The following is a 23686-nucleotide window of genomic DNA, read 5'->3' as shown; positions in this document are numbered from 1 at the left end:
TGGATTTTAGCTGCACATAGCAACCTGGAAGGAGGACTTCCCTCTGTCTTCAGGCTCCCGAGCAGACAGGAGCAGGCACATGACTAAATCCAGGGCAGTGGGGAGTGACAGCAACCAGGACCTTCCTCTGCCCCAGCCTGGGCCTTGGGGGCTGCCAGAGGGGTCAGGTCACATGCAGTGGAGTAACACAAGAGAGAAAGAGTATGGGTCCCAATACCACAGAGGTTCACACTAGCCATGGCACTAGTTATGGGGAGAGTTGTATCACCACAAAGAAGATACATCCTAACCCCAGTTAGCTCAAAATGTGACTTTATTTGGAAATGTGGTTGTTGGAAATGTAATCAATTAAAGTGAGATCACAAACAGCATCGAAATATGTATATTATCTAGGGTGAAACAGATCACCAGCCCAGGTTGGATGCATGAGACAAGTGCTCGGGCCTGGTACACTGGGAAGACCCAGAGGGATCGGGTAGAGAGGGAGGTGGGAGGGGGGATCGGGATGGGGAATACATGTAAATCCATGGCTGATTCATGTCAATGTATGACAAAAACCACTACAATATTGTAAAGTAATTAGCCTCCAACTAATAAAAATAAATGGAAAAAAAAAAAGACAAAAAAAGTGAGATCACAGTGGAGTAGGGTGGGCCCTGAATCCAATATGACTGGAGTCCTCATGAGAAATGCAGAGACAGATATACACACAAAAAATAGCTACCTGATGATGGAGACAGAGGCTGGGATGATGGCTTTCAAGCCAAGGAATGTCGAGGTTTGCCTGCAACCACTCAGAGCTAGCAGAGGCAAGAAAGGATGCTCCCTTATCAGATTCAGGGGGATCATAACTCTGCTAACAGCTTGATTTCAGACGTCTAACCTCCAGAACTGTGAAACAAAACATTCCTGTGGTTTTAAGCCACATGTTTTGTGGTACTTGGTATCAGCAGCTCCAGGAAACCCATACAGAGCCTCACCAGGATTCTTGCATGAGAGAAAAATGAATGACCCCTGTAAGCAGCTTTAGCATGGGTACCTCTGGGACACACAGGCAAACCAAATCCTAACCCATATGCGGGGAAACTGAAACAAGCATATAAGGATGTTTGAGAAAGAAAACAACACATAAATAGTAATCTACTACCTTAAACATCTTGACACTCCATCTATCGTGCCTCAGAGTCATAAATGTGATTGCAAACTTCTACTTAAAAAGAAGAATGGGTCAACACTGAATGTGAAAACCCTTGTGCAGGAAAAGAAAGATAGGATCCTTGCATTTCTGTCAAATATCATCTGGTGGAAGATGCTTTCATTCATTCCTTCCTCCTCTCATCCAAGCTCACTGAGAACCTAACACTGAGCTCAGTGACTCCTACCTGCCTGGAGCCTGTGTCCACTAGGAGGCAGGATGGACAGATGGTGGTCTGAGGACACGTTTGCAGGTTTTCAACCACCGCAGCCTGAGTTCTCTCTCCCTGCCACCATCATCAGCCACATACCAGCTCTCGCCTGTTCTGACACAATTCATCTCTCTCCCAACTCTGTTTTCCTCTTGAAACAACATAATTTCAGAATCTTACTATTAGTTATTTCAACAATGCAAATTTTCTGTTTCTGGTTCCTTTACCAGTCCTCCCCAACACCACTGACCCTACCCCAAGACAACTCCCTCCTGATCTCCTTACAGCCCCTCTGAGAGGGTCCACAAAATTAACACTCCCCCCAGTGACCCACCTGCACCTAAGTCCACACTCCCCAGGCAGCCTCTGCCTGGACACCCTGAGTACTGACTCCCCCCACCCTTCTGGTCCATCTCAAATACCAACCATACTGAAACAAGCTCAGGATATCCTTAGCTGGCACTGCCCTCCCTACCTCTGAACCCCCTGAGGAATATTAAGTGACACAGAGGGGAGACACTACATCATTCATGCACCTTTACAGTCCCAATTCCAACTAAGACCGAGTCTTGCACAGTCAGCCCATCGAGGGCATCAGCTAAAAGAAGGAACAGACTGCATGGTTGTTCAAACCACCCAACCACTGATTACATGACTACAGCTTTACATAGTCTAAGTTGACATAGCAACAAGCAAAAGGTGATGAGAGAGGCTGGGACCTGGGACCCTGTGTGGGAGTGCTTGCACATGGACAAACATCTCCTTGAGCAACAAAATACAAAGAAATCCTAAGGGACTAAACATACCTGCACACATGCAAAGGCACTTACAAACAGTAAGATACAAAAACACCACAAGCCAACTGGCCTTTCTAAGCTGCTGGGAGCAAAGCAGGGAACTGTGTATGATCTTGGCACATGGCAGACTACTTAAGTCACCCCTGTGGCTCAAACACCAATCCTCCCCTACCCTCATCCCACTTAAGGAACCAGCCCACCCTTCTCAAAGAGTCAAGGGGGCATCAGTTTCTTGTTTCCATACTTTGTGCTGCAGCACAAGCCTCAGTAAAGCCTTGCTTGAATTTCTCGTCTGGCCTATTATCAACTTCCATTGATTAAAAAGACCAAGGGCCCTGGAGAGTAATGTACATGTTATATATCTGGTCTAGATAGAATCAAATACAGTTTCAGCTCAAGCATGTAACCAAGACATTAATACTCAATGTGTATACATTAGAATAGAAATTCCTCACTTTCAAACAAAAGATAGAGAAAAGGAAAATTATGCCCTAAGTGAAGAATTAAATTTATTGAGCACTTGTCCACAAACAATACCTCTGAGGGGGACAGATGTCACAGTCTTCCAAGGGTTAAATGAGACCCCATTCAACACATGATCAGCTCCTAAAGGTGCCAGAAATCCTGGCTGGATTTTTCTCCAAGACTCAGTTTGATGAAAAAGCTGAAATTAAATGGCCAGTAGAGGCATGAAGTGCAGACCCAGAACAGGTTATGCAGGAAAGTATCAGTGCCAGAATCGCAGCCAAAATGACTGACTTCTTTGTAGCTGGTAATGGAAAACCTAAAGCTGCTTTCTGAACAATATAACCTGAGGACAGATTTTAACTAGATGTTAAAGTTACTGAAGACTTTTACTGAGTGCGTTGAAGTTGAGACCTTTTGCAATCATATTGAAGTCATCCAGTGCCAAGACCATGGGTCCCACTTCCTCACTTAGAGAAAAACAGAGAGACTTCTTGGGCTTATGAGGTCATTATAAATCATTCATTTTTACAGAGCTGATTTAATCATCATTTTAAACAGAAATACATGAGCACCTACTGTGCGCCAGGCCCTTGTCTTTGTGATAAAAATTATTTACCCCTGACTATTTAGGGACAGTTAAGTTTAAAAAAGGAGACAATAAGTATGGTGGGAATCACAAGTTTGAAAGGAAGAGGGCATCTAGAGACAGGCTTAGACACTAGTAAAATAAGGACAGGAACAAAAAAGCAGAGATAAGAAATCAACAAGAAAACCTATTTGGAGGAAAGAATCCATTTTTAAACACAGAGAACTAAGTGAATCTGAGGCCACTCTTCCTGCCCAGGGAACAGGGACTTCTCAGCAAGTTCCTCCCCTCCCGGCCCAGAGAGGAATCCTAGTCACCCCAGGACTGTGCACAGTAACTGCCTAATCATCCCAGTCAGCACAGCAGATGCATCTGTTTGCTTCTCCTGCTTTTAGGTATTTTAATCATCCTGCGGCCATCACTGCACATCAAGAGCCTGTGCTGCTGCTATTTATACTACCGGTCCTAAACAAACATGGATCTTACAGTACTTCTAATGCACTTTAACTAAGAAAAGAAGGGAATACATACATTTTAGAAAGACTGCCAGCTTGGTACTGAAAGAGTTAAATCTCACCTAACTGGCATACAGTGGCAGCACATAAAAGGAGGCATTTTAGGCAAAGTCCACCTAAAACTTTAAAAAGTTATTTTTCACTAAACCTTGATTCTCTGGATGCTGACGATGACCTCTGACACCTTCTCGATGGCCATGGGGAAGTAGAGGGTGCTCGAACACCTCAGAGCCTCGAACAGCGTCACCACCACAAACACTTGGCTGGCTGTGATCATGTTGTCAAGGACCACATTGCTGATGAAGGTGACAAAAATCATGATTTTGCTCACACCAAAAAATGATGCCAAATTAATGCCCCTAAGGTAGGAACTTCTCAGAATCTTGGAAACTTCATTCCTGTAAAAGAAAGTAGGACAAAGGTTTTATAAGAAGCATCAACATCAGTCAGTCAGTCAGTCAGTTCAGTTGCTCTGTCATGTCCGACTCTTTACGACTCCATGAATCGCAGCACACCAGGCCTCCCTTCCATCACCAAGTCCCGGAGCTTACTCAAACTCATGCTCATTGAGTCGGTGATGCCATCCAGCCATCTCATCCTCTGTCGTCCCCTTCTCCACCTGCCCCCAATCCCTCCCAGCATCAGGGTCTTTTCCAATAAGTTAACTCTTCGTATGAGGTGGCCAAAGTATTAGAGTTTCAGCTTCAGCATCAGTCCTTCCGATGAACACCCAGGACTGATCTCCTTTAGGATGGACTGGCTGGATCTCCTTGCAGTCCAAGGGACTCTCAAGAGTCTTCTCCAACACCACAGTTCAAAGCATCAATTTTTCGGCGCTTAACTTTCTTCACAGTCCAACTCTCATATCCATACATGACCACTGGAAAAACCATAGCCTTGACTAGACCGACCTTTATTGGAAAAGTAATGTCTGCTTTTTAATATGCTATCTAGGTTGGTCATCACTTTCCTTCCAAGGAGTAAACGTCTTTTAATTTCATGGCTGCAGTCACCATCCACAGTGATTTTGTAGCCCAAAAAAATAAAGTCTGACACTGTTTCCACTGTCTCTCCATCTATTTCCCATGAGGTGATGGGACCAGATGCCATAATCTTACTTTTCTGAATGTTAAGCTTTAAGCCAACTTTTTCACTCTCTTCCACTTTCATCAAGAGGCTTTTCAGTTCCTCTTCACTCTTTGCCATAAGGGTGGTGTCATCTGCATATCTGAGGTTATTGTTATTTCTCCTGGAAATGTTGATTCCAGCTTGTGCTTCTTCCAGCCCAGAGTTTCTCGTGATATACTCTGCATGTAAGTTAAATAAGCAGGGTGACAATATACAGCCTTGACGTACTCCTTTTCCTATTTAGAACCAGTATGTTGTTCCATGTTCAGCTCTAACTGTTGCTTCCTGATCTGCATATAGGTTTCTCAAGAGGCAGGTAAGGGGGTCTGGTATTCCCATCTCTTTCAGAATTTTCCACAGATTATTGTGATCCACACAGTCGAAGGCTTTGTCGTAGTCAATAAAGCAGAAATAGATGTTTTTCTGGAACTCTCTTGCTTTTTCGATGATCCAGTGGATGTTGGCAATTTGATCTCTGGTTCCTCTGCCTTTTCTAAAACCAGCTTGAACATCTGGAAGTTCTCGGTTCACGTATTGCTGAAGCATGGCTTGGAGAATTTTGAGCATTCAACATACATGACATGAATTCAGTGCCCTGTGTAAGTGGCCTCTTTCTAGGGAGTGGACACAGATTAAGATAAACCATCTCTCACATCAAGGAGACACTGCACACCCGGGGTCTGCCTCAACACCACACCCTTCATCACCACTTCACTCTTTCAAGTAAAAGGAGGCTTTCTGTCACACTTTCAAACATTTCGGGTCAATCAGACTGGGTTTGAAAGTTCATTCAACAAACATTTGTAATCACATGTCCTGTGCCGGGCTCCTCACAAAAAGACACAGCCTATCCCATCCAGGAGCTCATGAACTTTTGGGGAAAGAGAATTAGCAGCCGCAAAATTGGGGGACATTAGACAGAGATGGTCAGTACAGACCCCATGGGAGCTCAGAGCAGAGGTGTGTAACGTGGAACCGTGTAGTCAGGGCAAGTTACACACATGACCTGAGAAGATGAGCTGGAGTCAGTCAGACTTGGTGGAGGCCAGAGAAGGAAGATGGGCTCCGCATAGGTGCAAAGTAAGAGGCAACAATGTGGAGTCAGAGAAACGTTCATCAGATATTTAAATAAAAGATGGGAAAACAGTCTACAAACATGAAGCAAAACAAAAGGGACAGTATTTTCATAGCTCGATTTGAACTAAATATAGTGATTCATGAGCTTTCTTGGTGATAATGGATCTACCCTCAATGCAAGAGATATGGGTTCAATCCCTGGGTCTGGAAGATTCTCTGGAGGAGGAAATGACAACCCACTCCAGCATTCCTGCTGGGAAATCCCATGGACAGATGAGCATAGCGAGCTACAGTCCATTGAGTCACAAAGACTCAGATACGACTGACCGACTAAGCACAACACCAGTGAAGAACAGTGATTCACACAGTTCGGCTCGATACAGGTACACCCAGTCTCTATAATCTCCCTGTTTATGGGCTATCAACATAAATTACAATTTTAGTTTGAATTTCATTGCTTCAAATACTATTGTAAAAGCATTGCTAATTGGGATTTGAGGTATTAAGAACTACTCAGAATTTCATTTTTATATAAGTAAGAAGCATATATATTTTTTCCTTTGAGAAGATGGTAAATGGAAGAGCAGGATAAATGATGTCTCCACTATTTTCCTCAACCCTCCTGCAACAGGTAGGGAATGCAGTCAATAGTAAGTATTTAAGTTCACCTTAATGTGAAGGTGAACTTAAATACTTCTTTAGTAAGACAACTAAAGCATCCAATAGAATAGGAAATAAAGCATGAAAATATGGAGTAATATCTATAAACTTACCTTCTCAATTCGGTAATAAGGTCTATAAATGACTTTTCCCAAACATTCATTTTTATTGTTCTGATGCCACTTATGACTTCACTCATGGTCCTGATCCTGTCGTCTGTGAGAGCTGCGGTCTTACTCCTGAGGGGAGTGAGAGATGAGCCTTAGTGACTACAACTCAACTTTCTTTAGCAGTAGCAGTAGTGGGCATGGGGGCGGGGGGTGGTGGCTGGGAATCTAATGCTTCTTTACAGTCCTTTTGCATTTAGAACACAGGCAGGTCCTACTCAAAGTACAAATGGAGAAAAAGGCTTCAATCAGGAAGTCAACCATTCAGTCCATTTCAAGAAGGAACTTGGAGAATATGCAGCATCAACTAAGAAAGACCTGAAATGTGTCAGATACAAACTGTTTGCTCAAAGAAGTCACGGTCAGGTAGAGAAGGCAGAAGACACCCAGGAAGACAGTGTCTGTGCTGTAATAAAATAGAAAAGTTCAGGGGAGCAGAAAAACTGGGATTGTTAATTCTACCAGGAAAGGAGAACAAGATTTTCAGAGACCTTATAGAACTGGAACAGAGCCTCAAAGGATAGGGAGTATCTCTCTCTCCAGCAAAGACAGGAAAGGAAATTCCAAATACAGAAAGACACCAGGCACAGACCTGCACACACACAACACACACAAGAACTCAGTGACCTTCAAATAGCACAACATCTCCATCACCTGACAACCACCCACCTCCAGCCCTCTGGGACCTGCTTCAGGTCTAACTCAGCATCAGAAGGCTCTTCACCACCAGCCACTTTTCTGTCACATGTGCTGCTATGAATGTGGGGCTTCATAAAGAAACAATGAAGATCAGCCTGGCCCTTGGGGTGCTTATAACTTAATGGAAACATGAACATAAATACCAGGAAAGGCCCCAACACAAGAATAACAAAAATACATGTGGTGAGAAAAGGGCCTATAAGATTATTACTATTTAACAATATTTAAACAACTTGGACATGGGTAAATTCTGCTGAGGGACACTCTACTTATTCAGATACTGTGCCAAGGGGACCCAGTGAATGCCTTCTCTGTTCCTGTTTCAGGATCAGCCTTTAGCATAAGACTGGAGCCTCCACTGGCTAAGCCTGAAGGGTCTACAACCCACACAAAGAAGAGACTAGAGAAGGCATTTGTCTTATTTTTTAACAAAATCATCAGGCAGACTGTGGATGTTCCAATTACATATTATCAATTTTTAAAAGAAGTATTTCTCTTACCGGAGTGATGAAAACAACTTCCCGATGCAGCTTTGCAAAAGAAGAAGAATAATGAGAACCGCCATCCCAGCAAGACACGACATTCCTATTTCCATCCAGAGCAGGGCGGTCACTGCGATAGCCTGCAGTGGTCCCACCCATAGATAGTGCAAGAACATCATTACCTTAAAAAAGAAGACAAAGCCTTCTTAGAATGGTATAAGAACCAATAAGGACACAAGGTAGAAACAATCTGCTCTGAAGCAACAGACAGGAACCTAAACAGAAATGATCTCACTAGGTTTTAAACCTGCTAAAGCAGAAATTCAAGTGTCTATCATGGCATCTGGTACCATCACTTCATGGAAATAGATGGGGAGACAGTGGAAACAGTGTTAGGCTTTATTTTTTGGGCTCCAAAATCACTGCAGATGGTGACTGCAGCCATGAAATTAAAAGACGCTTACTCCTTGAAAGGAAAGTTATGACCAATCTAGATAGCATATTAAAAAGCAGAGACATTATTTTGCTAACAAAGGTCCGTCTACTCAAGGCTATGGTTTTTCCAGTGGTCTTGTATGGATATGAGAGTTGGACTGTGAAGAAAGCTGAGTGCCGAAGAATTGATGCTTTTGAACTGTGGTGTTGAAGAAGACTCTTGAGAGTCCCTTGGACTGTAAGGAGATCCAACCAGTCCATCCTGAAGGAGATAAGTCCTGGCTATTCACTGGAAGGACTGATGCTGAAGCTGAAACTCCAATACTCTGGCCACCTCATGCGAAGATTTGACTCATTGGAAAAGACCCTGATGCTGGCAGGGATTGGGGGCAGGAGGAGAAGGGGACGACAGAGGATGAGATGGCTGGATGGCATCACCGACTCGATGGGCATGAGTTTGAGTAAACTCCAGGAGTTGGTGATGGAAGGGAGGCCTGGTGTGCTGGGTCACAAAGAGTCGGATACAACTGAGGGACTGAACTGAACTGAACCCCAGATGACACTGTTCCAGGGTAGCACAGGGCTGACTTCAGCGATGTCCAGGGAGAATCAGACCAGCAGTACTGAAGGAAGATGTCAATTTTGTCCACAACACAGATGAGCTCAGGGCTTCCCCAAATGCTCTCTGTCCTAGAATTTAGACCCCATCTCCTCTGGGGCACCCCAGCATCCCAGAAAAGCCTGTATTATGGTTCCTACCACTCTCTCCAGTAATTATTTGTGTATTTACCTCCTGTTAGGCTGTGACTTCTATAGGGCAGAAACTAAGCTTTATTCATCCCTGAAAGTAAGTAGGGGCCTTACTTCATGTTTGATGAATCAATACTTTAAAGAGAAGGGTCTAGTACAACACAGATCTGACCAACAGCTACAATGCTCTGGGTCATGTGATCTATGCCTGAGGTCAGTGAAAAAAAGACTGTGAAGGGGACAGCAGAGAGGAGGCTGTGTCAGGCTGGAGACCACCCACTTGAAGGCTCCCAATGCAGCAGGCACTGAATAGGGTGCAGGGGAAAGAACAATCCCTGCTCACCAGGCTTTCATCACCTAGAGGAGGAGGAAGACAGTCTAGCAACACCCACACCATATGCCAAGAAGGGCCATGCCAGGGGGACCCCTACGGACACTAACCAAGCTGGGCAAGAACACTGTGTATATTTATTATTAGAAAAACAAAACTCTCACTTATGAAATAATACATATAATTACATCTAAATTGCACATAGAGAAAAGAAAGTTGGATAAATAGAACCTTTGCCTTACATCCTCAATGGAATCCTGGCCAACACCAAGCCTGGCACCTGGCATCCCAATAAGTTGAACCCAGTAAGAAGAACAGGAAATGGAAGAGGATCCCTCAAGGGCAGCTTACCTGGTCAAACCTGCTCACATCGTTGGACAGCAGGTTGACTATCTGGCCTGTGGTGGTCTTCCCCATGGCTGAGCTACTCAGGCGAAGGGCCTGAAATGAGAGAGTGAGACAGAGATCTGGATTCCTAAGGTGATACCAAGTCATTTTAGAACATAACACAATGGAGCATGTGTTCTGGGGTCCTGAGTGGTGTCAGCAGGAGCAGGATGACCCCTGACAGCAGGGGTCTAGGGACCCCTGTTCACCCTCTAACTCCTCAGTGTGGCGGCAGCCCGCCCGCAAGGACGGCTAAGGGAGGAGCTGGAGACAGAAGCAAAATCCACCCCCTGTTTCAGTGAACTTGGACCTGCCTGAAGGTTAAAGGGTGTAGGTTTAGGCTTAGGAGCCAACTAAGTAATTTCTAGCCAAATTAGATGAGACTGGAGAGGTTGCATTAGGAAAGAAATTTGGAGACTTGGACTATAAATCTGGACTCAATCGATCATTCTATGGGTGACAATATTTAAACACTTTGGGTTTAGTTTCCTCATTCTGAAATGAGCAAGTATAATGTTCAAAACACTGTTCCTGTGAGGAAACTGTGTTCTTAACGCCAGTCTGCTGACTGTACAAAAAACACAACCTGTGTTGCCCAATCCTTTTATTTAGTAAGAAAAATGCCCTAGAGATCTGAGGAAGCTGAAAAGACACCAGGAGCTGCTTCAGCAGGCCACCAACAAAAGCAACTAATCCAAGCAACATGTCATACTTTACAAAAAACTTTTCGTTTACTCCTCAACTTGAAGAAAACAATGATCAAGTGAGAATGTAAAATGATAAAATCACAATGGAAGAGAAAATGGAAGTTCCTCAAAAATTAAACATGAAATTAGCATACAACACAGCAATCACAATACTAAGGATATACTCAAGAAAACTAAAAGCACAAACTTGAACAGACAGTTTGTACACTGATATTCACAGCAGTAATGTTCACAGTAGCTATAAGGTGGAAACAACTGTCCATTGACAGATGAAACAAATACACAGAATGTTGTATAGATCTATAATGGAATATTATTCAGCCTTAAAAAGGAATTTAAATTCTGACACCTGCCACAACATGATGAAGCTTGAAGACATTGCGCTACAGAACATAAGCTAGACACAAAATGATAAACACTGTATGATTCCACTTACACGAGGTACTAAAGTAGTCAAATTCACAGAGAGAAGAAGTAGAATTGGTGCTGGGTGAGGGAACAGGGATTGGGGAGTTAGTGTTTAATGGGAGCAGAGTTCAGTTTGGGAAAAAGAAAAAAGTTCCAGAGATAAATAATGGTGATGGCCACATAACAATGTGAGTGTATCTAATGTCACTAAATGCTGTACTTGAAAGGACTGAAAATGGTAAACTTTACACTGTGAGTATTTTACCTCAAGAAAAAAAAAAAAGATCAAAAGCCAAAGGTAATTTTACCAAAGCTGTGGAAACGTATTAATCAATAAGTGGCGAGTCATTTTTATATACTCCTCCCTCATGATCATTCAAAATTCAGCTGAAAACAGCATGAAAATGCTGAATGTGCCATTTTAGGAGCAGAAGATGTGTAGACTTAGAGATCTCCTGGAGACCTGCCCCAACCTGGAATCCATGGTGAGGATAAACTATGGCTACGGGCTTAGAGCCATCCTATTTCTATCACCCAATCTGATTTCTCCCCAGAACCAGAGATCAGGAACTGGGGCCTGAGCATGAACCACAAATAATCAGAGGGGCCTTTCAGAGCTGCTCAGCAGCATTAGCTTTGCCCTAAAGAATCAGCCCACCTGTAACCTGAAAAGAAGTGTCTTGTTTCCATAGCAGCAGGACTCTAGATGCAAGGCTGTACATGAGGAAATTTGTCTTTTCCAGATCTCTGAAATTTCAAGTTGTGTCTATGTTATAATCTCCATAATTCCTGACTTCATAGAGGGCCAACCTTTTAGTTAAAATTAAGCCAGCAAATGAACTTCTTAGGAGATATTTAAATTCAAGTAGGCCAACATGTGAAATTAAAAGATGCTTACTCCTTGAGAGGAAAGGTGTGACCAACCTAGACAGCATATTAAAAAGCAGAGACATTACTTTGCCAACAAAGGTCCATCTACTCAAGGCTATGGTTTTTCCAGTGGTCATGTATGGATGTGAGAGGTAGACTATAAAGAAAGCTGAGTGCCGAAGAATTGATGCTTTTGAACTGTGGTGTTGGAGAAGACTCTTGAGAGTCCCTTGGACTGCAAGGAGATCCAACCAGTCCATCCTAAAGGAAGTCAGTTCTGGCTGTTCATTGGAAGGACTGATGTTGAAGCTGAAACTCCAATACTTTGGCCACCTGATGCGAAGAGCTGACTCATTTGAAAAGACGTGATGCTGGGAAAGATTGAGGGCAGGAGGAGTAGGGGACAACAGTGGATGAGATGGTTGGAGGGCATCACCGACTCAATGGACATCAGTTTGGGTGGACTTCTGGAGTTGGTGATGGACAGGGAGGCCTGGTTTGCTGCAGTTCATGGGGTTGCAAAGAGTCGGACACAACTAAGCTACTGAACTGAACTGAAGCCAACATGCCAGAGCAGATTACATTTCCCAAAGGCAAGATTCCAAAGTGTTGGTGGGAAGAGGAAGAAAAACAGGTGGACAATGGCTCACCTATGCAGCAAAGAGTGATCTTTGACTAAACCATCACCTCACACCTAACTTAAGGTTTTTGCAACACAGTTCGGGTAAAAGTTTGTAACTATTGTAAGAGTTAAGTATGATCTGGAAAGACAAACATTTAGCCAATTTGTGGGGAAATCTGAATATCCATCTCCTAAATAGTTAAAGATGCAACATAATAACAAAGATGATGATACATGACAATGAAGATGCCTGACTGTAGTGTACCAGCACAACTGCAATTGCCACATCACCCAGCAGGAAACCAGCTCAGATGCTGTTGCCAAACAAGAAGTGAGATGCCAGGTCCCCAGGTTCACACAATCCTGAAAAGTACAAGACTCTGCTCAAGGAAAGATGAGGAGAAGACATCTCACCTTCTGTTGAAAAAAGTATTGCAAAGAAACAGAAGCTCTATTATAAGCAGCAACCAGGTAAAAGCAGCAATATTTCAATTTAAGCTGCTTGGTTTTATCTTTCAATGAGGACTTTATTTATTATTAAAAATTGCATATGTTTAAGGTTACAACATGATACTTTGGTATAAATACACATTGGGAAATGATCACTGTAGTGAAACCACTTAAAAATATCCACTATGTAATATACTTATCTTGTTTTACATGTGTGGTGAGAACATTTAAAATCTACTCTCTTCGAAAACGTCAAGGATACAATACAGTCAAATAAGGATTTTTTTTTTAAACAGTCTAAGGCAAAGAGATATCCAGGATCAAGTTTATACAGAGCCCTTCAGCTCTTGACACTGATATATCTGTGGCAATACCTTTGTTAAGATACCTGAAAGCCTTACTCTTTTTACACTAGTTTAGACATGGGTAAACTATGGAATAATATCATGGCATTCCTCAATACAAAAATCACTGAATACATTAAATCACTTCTTATTAAAAGTGCTACAATACATACTAAAAATAAAAGGAAATATAGTATTAAAATAATTAAATGAAGAGCAACAAATTCTCTCTAGAATTAATAAAACAATGTAAAATGTTAAGTTTCATCTCAAAGATCCTATTTTCTTTAATACCATTAACAAAAATTATCTATAAAATAAAAGGAGTGAGTCTATATTTGGCATTAATTCTCTTTATATTTTTCTTTAGCAAACATAATTATATTGAATATAATTAATGGGTCTTTTAAAATTAGAATCATTCCCTTTATCAATTACATTCTCTGCTCTTAGATATAGTTTTATAGATCCAATTGCCAAAGTTCACTTTTAAATACAAATTTGATGTAACTGAAGGTATTAATGAATGACAACAAAAAATTTCCATAAACAGCACTATAGGATTTAGTCATGAAGACACTGAAAATCAACTTGAACTTTTAATACTTATTCTTGAATATTAATTTAATATTTTACACTACAAATTTAGTGGTTATTATGCCACAGCCTGTGGCTAAAAGTTGTCAAGGACAGCCCACACTTGATCTCGAAAACTTTTCTTCGTTTACTGGTAAAGTTTGCTTCAACAACAACAAACTTGGCTTGATGCAAAAGCAACCTTCTCTAGGAAGGTGTAAATGATTTCAGTTACAAAATTTGTGATTTACAGAGAACTTTCCCTAAATGTTCCTGATCCTTCAGGGGAGGTACACACCGTGGTACCGAGTGACACTCACCTTGCGGTAGATCATATGGCACACGGCTACTCTCAGCCTCATCCCCACACGCTGAATGTGATAGAAGTACAAGTGGTGCAGAACGGCCCACACGAGCACGCAGGCGCTCAGCCCTGCTGCATAGCCGTAGGCTTCATGCAAAGCAACAGAGTCATTAGGATCATAGTTTTCAACATAACTAATCATTTTCCCCAAAAATATGGGTTGAACTACTCTGGTACCTTCCTAAAAGGAAAGAAAAAAGTCTTAATTAGAAATGTCAATTTTTCTTAACACAAGAGTTATTTTTATCATTAGCATGTTAAACATACATTTTGACAAAATGCTACATTCATGGCTAATTTAAAAGAAAAATATGCAGATCCACTATCTCCTATAAGACAAGTGGCAACAGTGCTAACCTTAAGGTAAAATTTTACTTTCATATATAGTAAAGCCTTAGTGCCTTTTGCTTAGTACACTGTGGATGCTCAGCATAAATATCACAAACAGGCTCGATACCAACTGAGTCTTAAGATGAATAAGGAAAAAGGTGGCAGAAGAAGAGCAAGAAATCTGCTTTCACAGGAACAAGCCTGTTGGCAGCCTGCCCCTGGCCCCATACTCTCAAAGTCCCCGCCCAATAGAAAGTCACATATGGTTCATCTATGGGAGACATGCTTTTATCACCTTCTTCGTGAATCTTTACAAACTAAGATACTGGCACAAACACATTCTCTCTTTTCTACCCCAAACTCCACATGTCTGTAGATCAAGAGAAAGGAAACCAGCTTCAGTTGGAGTACCACAAAGAAACCAGGTTTGGGAGCTCTGCAGGCTCTCAGCTCCTGAGAGCACTGCCTCAATATGCCTCTACCCCCTAGAAGTTGGAATGTTCCTTGGAGAAAAAAAATAAACACGGCGGAGGCCAAGGTAAAAAATCATGTCTTCCATGGTTCTCTATCCACCATCCACTGCACTTGGTGGTTTGGAAGAAATTTTTCCAATCCTCTCCTCCCCAAGGCTAAACCAATTGACTCAGGATGCACAGAGGCTTCTACCCAGAGTAAGACTTAGGGAAAGCAAGCTTCTTTCCCAAAGAAAAAGGCAAAGAAACAGCAACACCTACCCACCCTGCCAAACAGCTGCTCCATGCCACAACCTACTTCCTCTCTCTGGTCACTCCTTGAAGGTTCCCTTCACCCCAGGTCCCCTTCTTCACCATCAAGGAAAATCACTCAACAAATCCAAGTCACCAAAACTAAACACCTTGGCCCGCAATATCATTTCCTCCACAGACTTCTCAAAAGACAAAATGCCAAAAGTTTGGAAATCTTTCAGGAACAGGGATTTTTCTTTTTTGGCAATCCCTCCTTACTAACACAGACAGGGTGAGCTTGACTTACCTGACAGGTTTGCTTTGATAGCTCCCTTCTGTCTGTCCAAAGCTGAGGAACCCACACACAAGAAGAGGGAAGGAGAATCCATAACACCAAACACCAAAAAAAAAAACAACAACAAAAAAAAACCCCAAGCATTTTCTGCTCAGCCAACCAGTGCTTGATCAGGATATTTATCAAAGGTGCCCCCATCCCTCATATGGTGGTCTCATTAAACCTTAACATTCATGTCTTGTTCTACCAAATGGACACATGCATGCATACACACACATTCACAGGCTACACCAACTGCCTCTCCCTCCATGAAGTCATGGAAATTTCCATCTACTATAGATGATAAAGGGAACATTATTTATTTGAATACGTGTAAGATGATCAGACCTGAGTGAAATGATCAGTTCTGATACATTTCCACCATGTCCTGTCATCCATCCCAAGAGGCACAGAGAGCTCATGGAAGAGTCCCTCATACAGCGAACTGTCAAACACACGGTTTATAGAGTTTCCTGAGATAGAAATGTGGAGGCCCACACAGAGAAGCAAGAATGTCAAAACTGTACACACAGGCAGTCCCAGCCCAGGAGTCACCAAGGGCAGTCCGGTGCTGCACCCACAAACCACCAGAAGCACAACAGTAATATCTGCCATCCCAAACTTTCCTGAAACTTATGATTCTCTCTGGGAATCACTGATGCCTGTTACTCAGCTCTCCATTTGAGCCTAACATCCTTGTAACTACAGGAGAAATAAGAGTAATGCCACTCCCCAAAACAGAATATGGATAAATGCAACAAATCTAGCAAAAAAGATTGCAAATAAAGGCAGGCCACTGCTGACTAAGCATATCTGGTGCTTTTCACTGAGAAACAATATTTAACAACCCAGTTGAGGGACTTCCCTGGTGGTCCTTTAGTTAAGACTCCACACTCCCAGTGTAGGGGACCTTGGTTCGATCCCTGGTCAGGGAATTAGATCCCACAGGAAGCAACTAAGACCCAGCACAGCCAAATTTAAAAAAAAAAAACAAAACAGTTGAAGAATAGCCTCATTAAGGTATAATGCCAGTTCATGGCTCAATCTTCCACTCATCTGTCAATCCTTTCTATTCTTGATAATGATTATTCTTTAATTGGGATAGAAAATTTGTAATCTTTCAAAAAGATAACAAAGGATTTCAAATATGAAGTGTTACTGATGCAGTTTGGGAGGATAGTCATTTATTATTTTTAAGCACTATTTTCGGACTTCCTCTGATGACTCAATAGTAAGGAATCCATCACAATGCAGGAGTCACAGGAAATGCAGGTTTAATCCCTGAGTTGAGAAGACCCTCTGGAGAAGAAAACGGCAACCCACTCCAGCATTCTTGCCAGGATAATCCCATGGACAGAGGAGCCTGGCAGGCTACAGTCCATGGGGTCACAAACAGTCAGACACAACTGAGTGACTGAGCACACATACACAACTTTGCCTCCAGCAAGGAATAGTCATGGCAATTGAGAACTGATGAAAAGTACAACATACAAGGAATTTCCATTCTGACTTAAGTTGCAACTATGGAAAAGAGAAAACTGATATTCTGCTCCATATGAAAAATAACAGTAAATAAAAAAATAATTTTCCAGTAATGTCTCTCAAAAAGAAAATATAGAAAGCAAAATAGTGAATAGCACAAAATTGTGAAAACAAAACCCCAAGTTCACACAGAGAGTAAGAATACACATATTAAATATGATTCTTCAAAGCTTCCAGAACACACAGGGCAGAACTGACTGTGAGTGTTTCCATTTCTGACATTTGGTAAAACTGGCTGAGGCAAACCAGGCAAAAGTTTGTCCAGCTACCAGAAGATTAACTCCTGCATGTGCTCAATGCTCTAGTCCAAGTATTAACCCCAAATGAAACAGTGGTGTGAATCCCAAGGATAGACCAAATATCAGAAGACTCTGCTTGCCTTGGAGAGTCTCTCAGAGAGGCAAGGAGTGGCTGTGGCTCACCCCGGGGACACAGACGCTGGTGGCAGCCATTCCCGGGAGCTGCCCCTACCACGTGTGCACTGGTGTGGGCAGACACCACCAAGGATTTCTCTCATCTGTACATTCCTGATTCTCACCTTCAACTGATAAGAAATAAAACAACTGAGAAAATATACATTATCAATCATGAAGCTAACCGAATTAAAACTTTCTTGATAAGCAGGAACAAGATCAAACACTGTCCCCTTTAACCCTTCCTCTTTGACATAAATCTATGACCACATGTATATTCTTTCCACAAACCAATTGAGAATATAGTTCTTATTCTTTCACAAGAATTCTTCACAACTCTGAAATCATAAACATTCTTTAAATGAGCAGAATTTAATACCACAACATCCATTATTCAGGATTCTCTGAGAGTCTGAGTCTCTGAGGCAAACTTTTTATTTTGGCCACACCCTGTGGCATGCAGAATCTTAGTTCCCTGACCAGGGATCAAAAACCCTCACATTTGCACTGGGAGGCATGGAATCTTAACCACCAGACTGCCAGGGAAGCTCATGGTAGACATTTCTTGATAGAGTCCTTAGTATTTAACCTCCTGAAAGCACCTGATATTGGGTCCCACCACTTGCTTCTTAGGATAACTTCTTGCAGGGTTAGGTTAGAAACTAGAACTTCTGTAGTAGATAGAATTCCTCCTCCAAGCTAATGTACTTGAAACATTTCACCCAATTTTCCCATATCTCTTTCATGGAAATATAGACACAAAAATAGAAACAAGCTAACAAAGAAAAACACTTGAATGAAACATATAAGCAGAAAAGAGTGAGCTTGTAGGGGAAAATAAATGAACAGGCAATTAATCTTTAGAACTGGGGGAGTTCTAAAGTGGAGTTGAGAAAAATCCAGAGATAAGGAGGAAAAGCAGTGAATCTGGAAAATAATAACCACCAGCATTCTAGATATCCTAGCCTTCACTCATCTTTTACACGGTGGTCTTCAACCTGACTGTACCTTAGTAGCACCTGGGAGGGGATAAGTGCACTTTGACGCCCAAGGCCCAGCCTCCAGAAACTGGTTTAGTTTCAACTGATTAGGGATGAAGCCTGAAGATTCCTCACCCTGTAGATTCTGGATGCAGAAACTAACCCATGCAAGAATCTGCTAACCTTCACTCTTGCACTGTCTTGCCATCTGAGCCTGGAATGGCTACAGACCTGCTCTGAAGGAATAAGGAATTACAACATTTTTAATCAGAGTTCCATGGTACATTTCATGCTTCCAGAAAAATCCTTATAAACCCAAGTCCAGAGATTACAGTACTGACATTGAAAATTTTCATTCTGCACAGTAGGAAAACTAAAATTTCAGATAAAACTATATTTAAAATGCATTAATAAAAAGATGAGTCAAAACTAGCCTTGAAAGTTATCCCTAAAAAGAGAAGGAGAATTAGAATAGCACTAACATTTGTATATTTTTGCTTTTATTTCCAATATTCTGGGAGGTGGGTCATAGAGGATCCTGCTGTGATTTATGGTGGAGAGGGTTTTGCCTATGTTCTCCTCTAGGAGTTTTATATTTTCTGGTCTTATACTTAGATCTTTAATCCATTTTGAGTTTATTTTTGTGTATGGTGTTAGAACGTGTTCTAGTTTCATTCTTTTACAAGTGGTTGACCAGTTCTCCCAGCACCACTTGTTAAAGAGTTTGTCTTTTTTCCATTGTATATCCTTGCCTCCTTTGTCGAAGATAAGGTCTCCCTAGGTACGTGGATTTATCTCTGGGCTTTCAATTCTGTTCCATTGATCTATATTTCTGTCTTTGTGCCAGTACCATACTGTCTCGATGACTGTGGCTTTGTAGTACAGCCTGAAGTCAGGCAAGTTGATTCCTCCAGTTCCATTCTTCTTTCTCAAGATTACTTTGGCTATTTGAGGTTTTTTGTATTTACATACAAATTGTGAAATTATTTGTTCTAGTTCTGTGAAAAATACCGTTGGTAGCTTGATAGGGATTGCATTGAATCTATAAATTGCTTTGGGTAGTATAGCCATTTTCACAAGATTGAGTCTTCCAATCCATGAACACGGTATATTTCTCCATCTATTTGTGTCCTCTTTGATTTCTTTCATCAGTGTTTTATAGTTTTCTTTAGGTAGATATACTTCTAAGTATAGCCCAATTCCAGAAAAATAAATGACCCAATCAAAAAATGGGCCAAAGAACTAAACAGACATTTCTCCAAAGAAGACATACAGATGGCTAACAAACACATAAAAAGATGCTCAACATCCCTCATTATCAGAGAGATGCAAATCAAAACCACAACAACGTACCATTACACGCCAGTCAGGATGGCTGCTATCCAAAAGTCTACAAGCAATAAATGCTTGAGAGGGTGTGAACAAAAGGGAACCCTCTTACACTGTTAGTGGGAATGGAAACTAGAATAGCCACTATGGAGAACAGTGTGGAGATTCCTTAAAAAACTAGAAATAGAACTGCCATATGACCTGTTGGTGGGAATGCAAACTAGTACAGCCACTACGGAGAACAGTGTGGAGATTCCTTAAAAAATTGGAAATAGAACTGCCATATGACCCAGCAATCCCACTCCTGGGCATACACACTGAGGAAACTAGATCTGAAAGAGACACATGCTCCCCAATGTTCATCGCAGCACTGTTTATAATTGCCAGGACATGAAAGCAACCTAGATGCCCATCAACAGATGAATGGATAAGGGAGCTGTGGTACATATACACAATGGAATATTACTCAGCCATTAAAAAGAATTCATTTGAATCAGTTTTAATGAGATGGATGATACTGGAGCCCATTATACAGAGTGAAGTAAGCTAGAAAGATAAAGACCAATACAGTATACTAATGCATATATATGGAATTTAAAAAGATGGTAACAATAACCCAATATGCAAAACAGAAAAAGAGACACAGATGTACAGAACAGACTTTTGGACTCTATGGGAGAAGGCGAGGGTGGGATGTTTCGAGAGAACAGCATTGAAACAAGTATATTAGCAAGGGTGAAACAGACCACCAGCCCAGGTTGGATGCATGAGACAAGTGCTCAGGGCTGGTGCACTGGGAAGACCCAGAGAGATGGGATAGGGAGGGAAGCGGGAGGGGGGATCGGGATGGGGAACACATGTAAATCCATGGCTGATTCATGTCAATGTATGGCAAAAACCACTACAATATTGTAAAGTAATTAGCCTCCAAGTAATAAAAATAAATGAAAAAAAAAAAAAGAATAGCACTAAAAAGGATATCAGTCTTCTTTAAAAGTAGATTGTCTTGATTTTGGGATCATAAATACATTATACAGAATTATAATCATAAAAGAACTAATTTTTTAAAAAGCAATTCCCAAAATTCCAAAGTAAATTTAAATAAAAGTACTTAAATATCTACGCATCCTGTTGGTTCACAGAGCCATGCAAAAAAGAACTATCAAAAGTGATTTTAAACAAAACAATTTGAAAACATATTCTCTGCGTCATACACCCACATGAAGACAATATGAACTGCAAAAAGATAAATCTTATAATGTTTTCAGAAGTCACATTATAAGATAAAACAAATGAATAATTATGTTTATATCAATGAGAATTGGGCTTAGACATGGGACAAAGAGAATAGATGATGGGAGAAAAGAGATACAGATATAAGCACAATAAGATGAAGTAAAAACACTAGTGTCCTGCATTTGACTTGGATTGGAAGCACCCATGTAAACATATTTATTTACCTTAAAAAATGTATTCTAACTTGGTCTAATGAAAAAAGCCAAGAAACAATAACCAAGAGCAATAAGCGCCTCTAGCACCCATACTATAGTCTTTAAATACCATTTTACACTAAAAGAAGACAGGGCTGTTTGGAGAACTGCATGATTCCAGGGTTGAGCAAATGCTGTACAAAATGAACTAGAAATATCCTGTCGTACTAGAAAGCAAAAAACAAAAGACATGAGAGAAAAAAAAAAATTGCCAAGACTTCTAGAGTATGTGCAGAAGACTTAGGACCCAACCTGAATAGACTCCCACTGCCCAAATAGGGCCAAAGGTTGGCACAAGCATAACAAATGAAATGGACTGAAGCAGGTAAGAAATGCTGAAATCCACGAGCTCAAACTGACATTCACAAAACCAAACCAAACAATAAAAACTCACTAGCCCCTCTCCTCACTAGAGGAGAACCAATTCATCATTTTGAGAACAGGTTTTAAAAACTGAAAAAATTATTTTCCCCTACTCTCCCTATAAATACTATAGTTCAGTGTTAAACAAAGAGCTTAAAACATCTCCATTTTGCAACCCTTAATAAATTAATGGACCTTCAGCGAGGATCATGAATAGCTCCAACATCACACACACACACACACACACACACACAAAAGATGTTATGTACATTATAAGGGATATATACAACCCTACCTCCTACATAGACGAAATGGGTAAAGAAAATCCAAATAAGCTACATCAAACTTCTAGACCTAAACACCAACCTAAGGTGCCAGAGGAATATGTGAATTGACACAGGGGGAGAAGCAATCAGCCAATCCAGGCTGTGGGAATCTCTACAGGACAAACAACCTAGGGGCAAGGGGTGGAGGAGAACAGAAAAGCAATCTGTATAACCTATGTCAGCCAAATGTACCTTATTTTATGCAATAAAGGGGAAAGCAAGAGGAGAAAGACAACTGTGAGCACTGGCTAGATACTAATGATATTAAAGTTAATATTTATGAATAATAATAACAATGTTGATGCTAAATATGTTTAGTGGGGGGAGATTCTATATCTTTTAAAGATACATACCAAAGTATTTATGGATAAAAATGATATGATGTCTTGGAACTGCTTTAAAATAAACTTGGGAAGTGAGGGTGAGTCTCAGATGAATCAAGACTGCTCATTATGGCAATTATTGAAGCTGACTTAGGGGGACATAGAGGGTTATTTCCCTTTACCCTTCTGAATTCTTAGCTGAGGATCTCTGTAATAAATGGCAGAATAGCAAGAGAAAATCAAACAGAAGTTTATTAACATGTATATTTCTGATACACATGCGAAATATCAAGAAGAACTGAGCAACTCCCTGAGATGCCCAAGCCACCACCACAAATGCATCTCCAGCTAAAGACAGAAGGAAAGGTGATGAGGCACCCATGAGAGGTTAACAGGAAAAGCAGCTTAAACTACAACAGGGTTGGGTGTGTTATGCAGATTTCATTCTTCTTGAAGACTGTCCTTCAATAGGATCCTGCTGTGATTTAGAGCCATCCTTCTTTTTCTGGTACAGAGAGGGAGACACCTTTACAAAGGAGACTTCCTTTATCAGTGTAATGTCCCTCAGAAGAATAAGTTCTATTGTGTCTTCCGAGTTTCTCCTGTGTCTATTTCTGAAAAACAGAATCAACTCAAAACAATCTTTCTGCCAAAGAGCCCTATTCTGGAGTGACACATTGTGTTACCTTTCATTCTATTTTTGTATTTTTGAAATGTTCTTAAAAATCTGCAGGAAATTAAAAACAAAACAAAACAAAAAACACTATACAAAGCAGGTGACAGAGGGGCCAGAGCTGTTGCTAGAAAAACAGCTTCTCTTGGCTCTGAACCTCAGTGGAGGCTGTGGGAGGAGGACAGAACACAGAGAACACAGGTCTAAGGAGTCAGAACACTGCGCTTCAGAAACCAGGTCGGCCACCTGCAAGTCACATGACCCTAAACCCATCTTGTGTCCTCCTGGGCCTCCGGGTCTTTATCTGTGAAAATACCCATTTTGCCTCCCTCGGAGGAATCATGGGACAACTAAACGAGCAACAACAGCTCAGAGTGCTCTGAAACCACCATAAAAACAAGGGTTTTTCATCACTTTTATTAGAAGTCCTGGTAAGAGATTTACTCTTTTCTTAATGACAGAGCCTGGTTTCACAAAGGGCTTGGAAAACTCATTATTGCTCACAGGTGGTCACAGTGGAATAAGAACTCTTGAGAAAAGTCGTGTAAAGCCAAATTTTCTAGACTGCAATTAAAGTTTCACTTCTAAGCAGATTGCTAAAATTTTTAACCATTATGAATGCAATCTTTTAAAAAGAGTCTCCTACTTCC

General features: G+C 41.2%; 1 protein-coding gene across 1 annotated transcript in view; it reads right to left on the bottom strand.

Moving 5' to 3' along the window:
• The window catches only part of LOC136144263 (ATP-binding cassette sub-family C member 4-like), a 141589-nt gene that overhangs the window by 106691 nt on the left and 11212 nt on the right, over positions 1-23686 (bottom strand). Inside the window, exons 4-8 of the mRNA XM_065902012.1 lie at positions 14186-14410; positions 9853-9942; positions 8004-8167; positions 6751-6876; positions 3921-4170 (exon numbers count right to left, since the gene is read on the bottom strand). Coding sequence (XP_065758084.1) covers positions 3921-4170; positions 6751-6876; positions 8004-8167; positions 9853-9942; positions 14186-14410 — 855 coding nt within the window. The remainder of the gene's footprint in view (positions 1-3920; positions 4171-6750; positions 6877-8003; positions 8168-9852; positions 9943-14185; positions 14411-23686) is intronic.

The sequence above is a fragment of the Muntiacus reevesi genome, chromosome 11 (assembly GCF_963930625.1).
Source record: "Muntiacus reevesi chromosome 11, mMunRee1.1, whole genome shotgun sequence".
NCBI classification, from domain to species: domain Eukaryota; kingdom Metazoa; phylum Chordata; class Mammalia; order Artiodactyla; family Cervidae; genus Muntiacus; species Muntiacus reevesi.
The sequence above is the reverse complement of the archived record's forward strand: the minus strand, read 5'-3'. Positions and strand labels throughout refer to the sequence as shown.